A 14,152-nucleotide genomic window follows, 5' to 3' on the forward strand; every position below is an offset into this window, starting at 1 on the left:
ATTCGGAACATACAAATGTATTTTTCAACTTGGCCCTATTGATTCATTTTTTTGTCTACTTGTTACGCAGTCTAATTATTCAGAGATTTTGTCTCACTTTATTGCTTTTCAAATAAGGAGCATTGATTTCAACTTCCTATGGAATAGGTTATTGATTTCAAGGCTACAGCAACGCTTTCTCGCAAAATTTAATTGCATATTTTTGACGATTTTGATATTCGTTTCTGTACACGTAAGACATATTCTGGATAATCAGAAGTCTCAACGTCATCATATTGCAACATTAGTGGATATAAAACTATTTAAAGACGTTAATTTATATCTAATTATTTTCATTATTTGAAATTATTTGTTTTCAAAAATCGTAGACAAATTACTCAATTTTGCCGTTTGTCTACTTGTTACCCACTCTCTTTATTTACTGTTCTCATGGTTTTTGTAGTGAAGATAAAACTAGTTCCTTAGATTTAAAATGGTTAAATTTTGTTTACGCTATTTTGACTTTTTTTACAACGTTTTCCCACGGGACGAACAGCAAAAGCAAGGCTTTTTTAAGTCGAATCACAGAGTCATCACAGAGACTTTCAGGGAAAATTATCTTTTTCTATTCTGTGGGAAGCTTATCCTGGTTTTGACTTTTAAAAATACTTGTGTTCTAAATAAACAATGGATTATTGAGTTCTGCAACTTTTTTCACTTTACTGGTCGACCTGCATGACAATGTCAGCACAAACAGCGTTGTCAATCTATTTAACTTGAATTTGAAATTTTTTGAGGTTTTACGATTTAAGTAATGGTTTTTCGGCTTTTTGAACTTCTGGAAGTTTTCAAGTCTTTGAGGTTCTTTTCTTGCCTTGTCATATAATTGACATGTGAGATATGACATTGCTGGCGCCTAACGAGAAGGCACAATTCAGCTAATCAATTTTTTCAGTGAACAGTTTATGGTTTCAACGGCTTCGACACTGTCTTCCAGCAAAATTTAAGGGAAATTTTTGTCTGTTTTTTATCGCTAATTGTTGTAGATGTATGAAGCGTTCTGGATAATTTCAAGACTAAACGATTGCCCATGGATAAACAAAGGACCATTATTACTGATTTCAGCTGATAGCTAAAGCCTTTTAAATCAAGTGTTTTAAGAAAAATAGACGTATTTTTTGACTTCCTCACTTTGCAGCTCTTGTGTTGTCTAACTGTTACCTAGTCTCAGTAAATACTAATTGCGTATTACATTAATGATGTTGAAGAGAGAAACAATTGAATACATCTAATGTGCTTAGTGCAGTGCTAATTGATTTAACGTCTTCAATACCGATTTTTTGTTAAAATTTAACATAGTTTTTGACTTTTGTCTGTAATTGTTGTTCTTTTCTGTTGTCATGTGACATTTTCTTGAATATTGACATCTCTCAAAGGCTTTTGGGAGAAATTAACGAACCTTTTTATTGATTTCAGAGACAGCTAGTGTTTTAATGACTTTGAAAATTATTGTTTTCGAAAAAAAATGTAAATTTTAACTTTGCGTTTTTAATTATTGTCCCTTGTTACTTAGTCGCAATATTCAGAGGTCCTTTTGTGCTTATACATTACAACTGACTATATTTTATTTTTAACTGATTATATCATGGTTTTCTATTATTAGAATTGCCACTTAAAAGATTTCTTTTTCAATTGATAAAAATTTTAGTTTAAAAGTTTTTGACATACCAAAAAGAAGGCTTACCATTACCAAACTCCTTATATTTTTCGTTCACACAGGTCCCTTTACTGAGGCTTTAATTTGCAATTAAGGGTTTTTCGGCTTTGATAGTACGAGTTTTCTCAGAAGATTTTCGATTTTTGGACATTTTCTCATCTTTGAGTTTCTTTTTCCTGTACTTTCACATTATTTACGGATCAGATATAATATTATTGGATTTCAGAATAAGTAAACCTGAAATTAGCAAAAACTCTATGAAATAGATTACGATTCTAAAGGATTCTACGTTATCTGGCAGAACTCAATGGAAATTTTCATCCTTGACTTTTTTCTGTCATTTTGAATTCGCATGAATGTTTTGGGACATTTTTAGGTTTTAGCGGCCTACTATGAATGAAACAAACAACCTTTTCCATGTTTTCAGTCGGCAGATAAAATTTTTCCGGACTACAAAATCAAACATTTTATATTGAATATAGAAGCTCTTTTCAACATTGCACTTTGCTGTTGATTTTTGTACATTTGATACCCAATTGCATTAATTACAGGTCCCATATCACCACTTTGAAGTTGAATGGAGACAAAATTAAACACAACAATTTTTTTGTGTAATGCTTTTTGTTTTAGGGGCTTTCACAACGGTTTTTCGCAAAAAAACATTTAATTCTTTTTGTTGTTCTTTTTGTAGACCTTTGACATTTTCAGAGCAATGAATAACGACACATCCCAATGGATTTTCTGTAGAAATCGTAGAAGTTATTTAAAGATTTCAGCTGGGAGTTAATTTTTTCACAACAAAATTTAATGTATTGTTACGCAGTCCCATTATTCAGAGATTTTGTCTCACTTTATTGCCTTTCAAATAAGGAGCATTGATTTCATCTGCCTATGGAATAGCCATGGATTTCACGGATACAGCACCGCTTTCTCGCAAAATTTAATTAATTTTTTTTACTGTTTTGATATTCGTTTCTGTACACGTTGATGTAAGATATATTCTGTAAGATATATTCAGTTGTAAGATATAATCACGACATATTCTGGATAATCGCAAGTCTCAACGTCATCATATTGCCACATTAGTAGATATAAACCTATTTAAAGACGTTAGTTGATATCTAATTATTTTCATTATTTGAAACTATTTGTTTTCAAAAATCGTAGACAAATTATTCAACTTTGCCGTTTGTCTACTTGTTACCCACTCTCTTTAATTACTGTTCTCATGGTTTTTGTGGTGAAGATAAAACTAGATCTTTAGATTTAAATTGGTTAAATTTTTTGACGCTATTTTGAATTTGTTAATATGTTTTTTTTTCAGAAGTAGACATTGAGTTCTGGATGTAAATAATGTTTGTTGTTGTTTGATTTCTTTGTTTCTCTTGTCTCATAGTCTTAATGGCAGGCTCCATCGGCCCTCTAATGGGGCATTATTCACTTTTCTAAGTGATATGATTGTGAAGCAATTTTATATTCCTAAACCAATTACTTTTGAACAGAATTTGAAATTTGGAGTGCTTTATATCTGTTCAAAATTTTTTAGACTATTAAGCCAAAATGTGAATGAAAACAGTCGCAACATTATGTGCAAACGCACATTACCGAGCCTGCTTGTTGGTAATTCGCCAAATTACACAAATTAGCGCAATAGTAATTACATTCCATTTGGTAAGGCGCTGGCGTGCAATGATAGAACCAACTGAAGGGGACTAAGAAGAGCCAGAATGACTGAAAAAGGTAGTGAAGACTTACGAATGAGGTGAAGATGTAGTGGTGGTACTCTGACAGCATCTGAAGGGATAACATCTGAAACAAGAGCAAAAAATATCTTATTTGTAATGAACGAGAAAAAACAAATTAAAAATTGGTTTCCAGAGGTTAATAAAAGGAACTTTCTTTCATCGCTTATTTACTGAAGTTTTAATTAGAATAGAGCACTCCAAAGCTTTATAGGCCTGTTTTCAACTTTTTCAAGCAAAAATTTGACATTGATATTTAAAATTTGATTTCGGAAATTATTCATGTTCAGAATAACTTTCTAAAAACTATTTACAGGCCAGCGTTGCTGTCTCTTTGACACGAATGACCTCCAGAAAATCTGAAAGATTTTTAAAAAAATATCTATTTACATGTTTAATCATAAAACAATATTTGATAGGAAATGAAAAAAACTAAAAGACAACTTTCTAGACTGGAAGAGAAGTTCACTGACACGCAAAACTGTTCCAGAAGTACACTTCTATTAACTTACCGCATTTAGATCTTTTCTGCCCCCACCCGACACATGAAGTAACAAATCACTCCTCCCCCCTCCCCCTTCAACACATAAAATTAAATTTAAATTCTTAGCTCGGAGACATCTTCCCCCGAGCATTATCCTATACAAAATGTCAAAAACCGTAATGAAAAATGAATTCAGAGCTTCGTAAAGTATCTGAAAATTTATTCAAAAAATTGTTCCAATTGCATATTTGCGTACATTTTTGTCCAAAAAGGAGCGATATGATAATGTGCCTTTTTTGGATATCAAAATTGAGCTCTTATCCAAATTCGAAAAAAGGGCAAAATAATAAAGAGACTTTGATATTTGTTCAAGACAGTTCTTACACCAGTTGGTATTTTACTGTATTACTGAATCACGGTAATTATACTTCAAAAACTATTAAAAATAAGATATAATAATAAGATACAAATACAGATAAAAATTTTTTTGCATATAAAACTTTGACTCGTTTCATCATTATGAAAAATCAGAAAACAATTAACTTGCTTGCTTGAGGAATTCAGATCAATTATAGTTAATCATTTGGGCTGACAAATAAAACAACATAGCTGGCAGATTGCCAGAAAATAGCCGCAATAGCTTCGTAGATCTGCAGTCTAAAAAACAGTAAATAAGACAGACCAAAAAAACTCGTCTTTTCATTGAAGGCTGATCTGTTATATTTTGAATAAAAATCTGTATCAGTTATTGCTGCCTCTATTAGCTGATCTCAAATAGCCTTCATTTAGAGTGACACACACCCATTTGATCTTATCTCTTTGAATTAAAGTAAATAAAAGTCAATTTCAAAGTGAGGAAGTGATTTTTGAGAGTGAGGTAAGTCAAGTGTGACCAAAAATTTAATCACGCGAATGAACAAAAAACTCGCTCCACTAAGAGCAAAAAATGACGACACGCACGCACTTCAGTTGAAATTGCATGAACGAATGAACAAAAAGCACATTGGAAATGGTTTTGACGCCATATGGTCGTAACAAAGTCTTGAAGACGAAATAAAAAAACATAGCAGGACAAGTCCTGACATACAATTCAAAAAATTTTCATTGACTAAAAAAAAAGATAGACCTAGAACGGACTACGAGTGAATTGGGAAAACCATTTCTAAAAAAAAGCAGGTAAAAAAACAGAAAATTGATGTCAAAATGCTACATGTGAACAAAAAAACCACTGGCGAGAAATGGAAACTTGGTTCAAAGAAGAAATTAGGCATAGAACGTACTATGAATGGATTGGGAAAACCATTTTGAATAAAAATCCAATCCAAAAAATCGAAAATACAGTAAAAATCAAAGTTAAATTGCCGCATGTGAACAAAAAAACCACTAGCGAGAAAGCGAATTTTTGTTCAAACACCCCTTTTCTAACTGTACTTTTGAATTAGAGCAAAAAAATTCACACGGCAAAACCACTTGCTTTTTCGCTCCATTTCCTGTTTCGGCGTGTGCAAAATCACTACTCCATTTCGACTTCAAAAATCATGAAAATGTGTGAACAGATCTTAAAAAAGACAGCGCCCCAATACAATTCAAATTCTTTGAATTGTAAAAGACAAACAGAAGGCCAATAATAGCCCCAACTATCGCTGTGCGGCTATTAAAAACAAAAAATTCCTAAAATTTGATTACGGGTTTACTCCGTAATTCCTAAAATATACACTGTAATTACCTCAAATGAATCTGAAAGTTCATCTCGCATCCCTAATCAATCTCCCAATTTACTGGTTCAGACAAAAATGTTTTTTATGCCTTTTGTTTCAAACATTTTAATCAAGTTCAAAAGAATGTTACTTATTGTTACTTATACTACAGGATTTAGTGTAATACACACATATACAGTTCATAAATACATACAGACATGATTACTTATACATACATTCATCCCCTTGCACATTGAGATCACATTTAACTGCAACCGAAAAATTATTGGGAAGAAAAATCTCCTTCAATTTTGTTTGTCCCATCTGTTCTTGTTTTCATCAATGAATTAGACAAAAATGTTGGACCAAAATAAGAGTTCAACAACTTTTCCTAAGAAAACATAATACAAACAATATGAGCAGCTATTTGAAACCTGCAAAGCCAAGACTTAATTAATAGCAAAAAAGTCTTTCACAACTGAATATCAGGTTTTTCCTTGATGTCAATTTATATTTTTTATTGCCCTCTCAAGGAAACACTATCACAAACATATGATGCCTTCATTTTAAAAAATGTAAACAAACGTGGTCAAGCTGCTTTCAAAGACTCTTATTAAAAATTATGTATTTTTCCTCTAAATAAGAAATGAACAATGCCCGAAAACTAAATCAGAAGCCCATTTCAAAGTTTTTTTGACGATCTACAATGGAATCACATTTCTTACAAAGTTTGCCAAAACGGCGATTCTGTAGGTGGATTAAAAAGGAACTATTGAGAGCAAACATTGAAATTTTTGATTTTTTCTTACAAATATACAACAGCACGTATCAATAGGTTTGCAGGACCTTTTTCTTAGCTCAGAAAGCGTTGAAAATTTCCTAGACTTGCAAAAAACACTATTTCACTAGTGAAATTTTTAAGATTATCAAAAAATACTTTTTCAAAAAGTCATTCAAATCCCAAAGTGCAACAAGACGGAAAAAAAGTTGAAATATCTTTACCTACTATAAGCAACCGAAACCTGGGATCAAGGCAAAGACTGCCTTGCAGGGGTTAAAATATAGCTCAGCGACGGAAGCAAACAATGGTACTATCAAAATTGCAGTTAATTCAATTTTTTTCCACGTTGTATCTGCAATCACAGTCGGTACGTAATTTTAATTATCAATATTAGATAAAAAAAACTGCCCATTTAAGATAACAATTTAAGTGAATTGTTGATTGTTTACTCTGGTGGGCGCCTTAACTTTAGCTATTTGTTTCAACATTTGTATTTCAAAAGTTGAACCAGAATATTTCAACAACCAGAATTTTTCAGTACTGAACCAGTGTAAATCCAGAAACTGTACATAAACATTTTTACATTTGTGCATTCTCTGTCCATGTCAAAATATACCCTGATCAGTCTTTTTTTCAAACTAAAATTGTATTTCTGATTTTAACCTAGTTTTGATCTGTTCATAACTATTATCATGCAACTATCAGCCTTAATAACATTATTGCATAACTATTTTCAGACTCAAAATTTTATGTTTTTAACCTGTTTTAGCACTGATTTAGCGTCAATTCCAGGCGTATTCACACCATACTTCATCATACCACACGCATATTGTATGTAGCTCTTTTAACTGGTAATATTGCAGTACTGATTTTACTATGGAAATACTCCTAACAGTCTGCATGGTGGTTCTGTTTTCTTCCTCGGCATAATGACCAACTTGTTGATGTAAATGTGCTGTTTCAGTTTTCATTTTACAAGTTATTATGGAAATATGGAGGTTAAACATTGAAATACTCTGGGTGGTCAGCCCGGGTTATTGCATTTCTGAAGCATATAATTGTGTTATTAAATAGGTGTCATTATCCGGAATGAAAATGATCTCTAAGGTGTCCTATAAAAACAATTTTAGAGCTAAAACTACTTTGAAGACTGATGTAACTGATTTATGACAGAAAATTTATCTAACTAAATTTTTAACTAAATTCGGGCCAAATGAATGCATCGAACACATCAAAGCAGCTGAAGAGTTGTTTTAACAAGCTAACAAAACCCCTTGTAAGGGCTCTGGTGTGAAAAATTGTGAAACAAAAATTATATTCAGGTGTTGAAACAAAAAGTGAAAGCAAGACAACCACAATGTAACTGCCCTCAGATTTCATCATCTTCTCACCTATAATAAAAACAAGGGGAAGATGCTGAAAAGTTTTCGCTCGACCAAATTAAGTGCAGATACATGCGTCTTATACAGATTTAAAAATAACAATGCTAGGAAAACTGTGCATCTGTGCACCCAGCACATTTTTTGCATCAATTACAACGTTCTCGGAGAAATAAATCGATGGCACAGGATTAATGTACAAAAATAAAAGTCACTCGGTTTACTCCTAACATTGCTCATTCTTTCACAAATTTCTCCTCCTAACAATTAATGTCCAATTTCTTTTGAATACAGATTGGATTTTACTGCGCAAAAGTAGTTAATACATTATGATTGAGTGTGAGTGGGGTGGGGGTTGGGATGGGGGGTGTAGGTCTAGCAGAAAAGATCACATCTTCTTTCAGCGGAGTTTTTCGGCGTGGTCGCTAAAAATTAGTTTCCAATCTAATTGGTGTTTCAAAACAAAAATGCTGGCTCATTGTGAGTTCAGATATATGTCATAATTGAACCTATTTAACATTTCGGGCATTTCCCAAAAGCCAAGTCAAAGGGGAAATTCCTTGATATCAATCGCAGAATTTTGGTGTCTACAATCTGTTAATGAATATTATCACATGGTTGTTATCGCCACCGAGAAGTTATCAAACTCCGAGGCGAAGCCGAGGTGTTATGATAACTTCGAGGGCGATAACAATCGTGTGATAATTTTTTTAATCAACACCTGCTGCGATCATTTCAAAATTGAAGAAAGTTTCATTGGTTTCTCATTTTTATTTTTGTGGACAATTACACTTTCAAAGGTAAGTGATATTTCTTTGGATCTGCTAGTCGTTTTGCCCTCATGCACCCCACCCCCCCTCTCCCACACACATACACACACACACACCCACACACACACGTACATATACAACCACACAGACACACACACACACACACACACACACACACACACACACACACACACACACACACACACACACACACACGCACACACACACAAAAACGCACACACAGACGCAAACACAAACAAACACACACAGAGAGACAAACACGCACGCACACACGTACACATGCACACATGCACCCAAGTACACACACAAGCACGCACGCACGCACGCACACACACACACACACACACACACACACACACACACACACACGCACACACAAACACACACACTTACACACACGCAAACACACACACTTACAAACACAGAGACACACGCGCACACGTACGCACGCACACACACAGACATACACACACACACACTTACACCCACACACACAAACACACACACACACAGACACACACGCGCGCTCACGCACTCACACACGTACGCACGCAACCACACACACACATACACACACAAACAAACAAACTCTCACACACACACACGCACGCACGCACACACACAAACAAAAACACACACACAGACGCACACACAAACAAACACACACAGAGAGACACACACGCACGCACACACACAAACAAACTCACACACACACACGAACGCACGCACACACACACAAGCACGCACACACACACCCAAACACACACACACACATACACTTACACACCACAGATAACACACCACACTCACCAGCACACCACACACCACACTTACATACACCACACACACAACACACACACCCACACACCACACAAACACACCCACTTACACGCACACACACCACAGATAACACACTCACCAGCACACCACACACACCACACTCACACACACCACGCACACCACACACACACACACACACACACACACACACACACCGCACATACGCCACTCACGCCACACACACAACACGCACCACATACACCACACATGTTTTTTTAGACTACAAGTTTATCAAACTGTTTCCATCATTAGACTACGAATTTCTCACACTCTTTTCTCGCCACTGTTTACTTAGTAACAGTGGCGAGAAAAGAGTGTGAGAAACTCGTAGTCTAATGCTGAAGTATTTTTCCAGTGTCGATCGGGCATTAAAATTCATTACACTGGCAGTTTATTTAACTGCTGTTATCGCAACAGGTGTTGATTAATGAATATTATCACACGGTTGTTATCGCCACCAAGAAGTTATCAAACTCCGAGGCGAAGCCGAGGTGTTATGATAACTTCAAGGGCGATAACAACCGTGTGATAATTTTTTTAATCAACACCTGCTGCGATCATTTCAAAATTGAAGAAAGTTTCATTGGTTTCTCATTTTTATTTTTGTGGACAATTACACTTTCAAAGGTAATTGATATTTCCTTGGATCTGTTAGTCGTTTTCCCCTCACGCACCCCAGCTCCCCCCCTCGCCTCTCCCACACACATACACACCCACCCACCCACACACACACACACACGCACACACACACGCATACACACACATGAACACACACACAAACCCACACACACACACACACACAAACAAACACACACAGAGAGACACACACGCACGCACGTACACCTGCACACATGCACCCAAGTACACACTCACACGCACACACACTTACAAACACAGAGACACACGTGCACGTTCACGCACGCACACACGTACACACGCACACACACAGACATATACACGCACACACACCCACTTACACACACACAAACACACACACAGAGACACACACGCACGCTCACGCACTCACACACGTACGCACGCACACACACACACAGACACAAACAAACTCACACACACACGCACACACACACACACACAAAAGCACGCACACACACACACCCAAACACATACACGCACTTACACACACACGTACACACCACAGATGGCATACCACACACTCACCAGCACACCACACACACCACACTCACACACACCACACACACCACACTCACACACACCACACACACACCACACACACCACAAACACAACGACTTATACACTTACACGCACACGCGCACGCATACACACACACACTCACCACAAATAACACACTCACCAGCACACCACACACACCACACTCACACACACCACGCACACCAAACACACACCACACACACAACACACACCACACACACACACACACACACACACACACACCGCACATAGGCCACTCACGCCACACACACAACACGCACCACATACACCACACATGTTTTTTTAGACTACAAGTTTATCAAACTGTTTCCATCATTAGACTACGAATTTCTCACACTCTTTTCTCGCCACTGTTTACTTTGTAACAGTGGCGAGAAAAGAGTGTGAGAAACTCGTAGTCTAATGCTGAAGTATTTTTCCAGTGTCGATCGGGCATTAAAATTCATTACACTGGCAGTTTATTTAACTGCTGTTATCGCAACAGGTGCTGATTAAACGCTATGTCTGCCTCAATATCAATTTCGTTTGAGTTTTCTCTTTGTACTATTATTTGTTTCCTTCTGAACTAATTTTTGTACAGTTAGTAATTTAACATGTCAAGTTTAGGTTTTAATTGATCCTATATAAGACTAGCTACCTAAATTTTTGGATTCTTTTTTTAAAAAAATATTTGCATATTATCGTTGATTTCCTCAGCAGCCACTACAATGAACCCTTTGTACATGTTAGAGGACTCTGCAGAAGCCACGAAGAACTTTTGGAGTTTGTCGAGAACTATGCAGGGGCTCAAAAAATTAAGCCAGAATTTCGCCGTGACTTTTAAATGGTCAGATAACTTTTCTTAAAACATGCAATTTGCAAGTTTGAAATCGCCGAAAGTTCATAGAACTCATTTTCTAGTTATGCCAAAAAAGAACTGACTTTCGGCATGAAAACTTTTATCACCGAGTTTTAATCAGCAGTCTGTTTTGACAAACTCTATAGAGCTGAAATTAAGTTTTAAAGAATTAATAAAATTATAGCAATGCAAAAAATATCAATGGATAAAAAACAATAATAGTTAAATGTGAAAAATTTCATAGAAAGGTCTCAGAAATATACGGTAAGAAATAGGCTGGACATAAACAACCACAAATTGCAAATTTTCGATATAACTCCAAATATTAAAAAATAAAGGATATCATTTGATTTTCATTTGAGAAAAAAACTGTAATAAGAGGCGTTTTTGTTTGAGCCAACAAGCACAGGATTTTGGAGAATTTTTGAGGGTTGTGAAATAAATTTTCGAGTAATGTCAAAATTCAGGTTAGGTAAATGGCAAACTGACCAAAGTTTTTGATAATTAAATCACTTCTCACGGAATGACTGACCAAGAACTGTTTTGCAATTTTACAGTGAAATTAAAGAGCATTCGTTTAAGTTACTCTAATGGAACTCAGCATATTGTGCCTTCTCTTCTATAGAACATGAGATGATATAAAAGAAGAGAATATTTAGGGTTTTCTTCAAAATTTTTTTTTACTTTTCACAAGAAGCAAAAAAGATTACACTTTTATAACGAAAAAAGATTCAAAATCTGAGCTCATCGTGAACCAAAAACAAAAAAAAACAACGAAATTTGTATTCATTTTTATCTAATTCTAAGATTAATCTCAAAAAAACTTTTGAGTGTACTGTTATTGAGATTTGCTATAGATTGACGGTAGAAAAATTGCAAAAAGGTACGTGCGCATACAGATTGATTAAATTGGTTTTAGAAAATGATAAAATGCCAAGTTGAGATTTCTGATAGTATTCGTTCTTTGGTTTCCCACAACCGATGGGAAAAAGCTGCAAAACTGTAGATAAGTTTTGAGAAAAAAAATGTTCTGATATCTAATTTTCATCAAAAAGTTTTTAAGGTTGATTGTAGCATTGCCATATTAAACATAAAACGAAAAATGTCGGAAGAATTGCTCATGAACGACAGGCGAGGCAATTTGATTCAGGATCAGGAGCTGTATCCTGGATGAATTTTTTTCTTTATGGTTGCTAAAATTGTTTCCCACGATGGGTTTCGAACCACTGACTTCCCTCTCCCTTACCAGAAACACTTGGCTATCAGGCCTTTGTTTTTGCTATGTTGCAATCGACTTTATTTTAGCAACAAGCTTTACTACGGAGTGAGAGCAATAGAGATGACTCCAAAATGAAGAACGAAAGCGCGGAAAAGTCACTTGAGAAGTCAATGAATAATCTAGAAGAAAGGCGCAAAATGATCAAACAAAAAATTTTCATAACATTACAAAAATTTTCATTCGTTCAAGAGCAATTAAACAGCTTTACCGAACACAACCTGGAAAATCTTTTTCATCACAAAAGTTATTTTTGTTTGTTTAATTGTTTGAAAAAGTAGGGAGTTTTGTTCTTTACTTTAACAAAGGGTGTTAAATAAAGTGATGCCGTAATACAATTCTCTTGAATCGATTAAACGAATCAAGAAAAGACATTAATTTTAGAGAAATAATTACATTGCAAGAACTTGTCAGTGGAATTCCGATTCTATAAACTTTATCTTAAATCTGCAAGAAGTTAAAAGCTTTGAGAAACCTGGTTGAGTAATGTGATGAGTGTGAGTGGATGACAATCGACAATAACTCGTTTGCGGGTGTTTTTGAACTGCTTCAGGGTCTGTTTCAGACTCTCTATCTCTGCCTCACTCTGTCCTATCTTCACCTTCCACGCCGTGAAAGAAGAGTTTCCCGCATCCTGCAACCTCATCAGGTCGTTCATCTGCCGCAGACCTGAAGTTGTAACCAAAGTTCAAATGAAAATTTGCATCTTTTATAAGTTGTGACCCCCGTACGTTATGCACGTGCCATCACATAGTAAATCATTATGCAAAAATATGGCACGCCCTTCTGGGGGGTACAATGCAAACAGGAGTGGTAGCTGTGGTTTTGTGGGGGGGGGGGGGCAAACGGACGATCCAAAAATTTTAATGCTGATTCTTTTGGGATGGGAGGGGGGATGGGGGAGGGGTAGGGGGAGTTTAATTCAGAAGAAGCTGATGCGAGCTTGCGCATCATATAAGTTTCTAGAGTCTAGTAATAAGAGATGAAACAAGACAACGCAAATACTATATACCGCCTATAAAAGCTATTGGAGTATTATCATTTTCAACTCTGTTAGGAGTGAACTGAGTTGGTTTTTCAGCATAAATACAGTAAAAGTCATACAAAGAAAATTACTAATTTTTTCAAAAGGTGTAGCAAAAATGACCCACCGTCTTCTGTTTCGTAAAGTATGGCAAATCTGTCCCACTTGTACCACTGCACAATATCGTACATGATGTTGTTTATTGTGGAGTAGTGAGGGTACAAATTGATGTAGAAGCTGCCTGGGTTATCCGACTGGAACTGGGGTGAGTAGTGGATCACTGGCACCTCAAACATGTCCCCGAAGGACTGGATGGCTGCTCCCGCGTTCTTCCCAGACGGCGCGAAGATTGCAACTACGCCAGCTTCCAGTAACTCGCATGCTGAAA

The 14,152-nt window shown here is 35.9% G+C and overlaps 1 protein-coding gene across 11 annotated transcripts in view; it reads right to left on the reverse strand.

Annotated features, from left to right (window-relative positions):
- LOC142342842 (glutamate receptor ionotropic, kainate 2-like) overlaps positions 1 to 14,152 on the reverse strand; it is a 159,149-nt gene that overhangs the window by 64,205 nt on the left and 80,792 nt on the right. For all 11 annotated transcript variants that reach the window (XM_075394453.1, XM_075394452.1, XM_075394456.1 and 8 more), the window contains 3 exons: positions 13,892 to 14,146; positions 13,216 to 13,409; positions 3,452 to 3,505 (listed from right to left, as the gene is read on the reverse strand). In XM_075394453.1, the coding sequence (XP_075250568.1) occupies positions 3,452 to 3,505; positions 13,216 to 13,409; positions 13,892 to 14,146 (503 nt within the window). The remainder of the gene's footprint in view (positions 1 to 3,451; positions 3,506 to 13,215; positions 13,410 to 13,891; positions 14,147 to 14,152) is intronic.

Source organism: Convolutriloba macropyga, chromosome 7 (assembly GCF_964194025.1).
Source record: "Convolutriloba macropyga chromosome 7, txConMacr16.3, whole genome shotgun sequence".
In the NCBI taxonomy this organism is placed as follows: Eukaryota; Metazoa; Xenacoelomorpha; order Acoela; family Convolutidae; genus Convolutriloba; species Convolutriloba macropyga.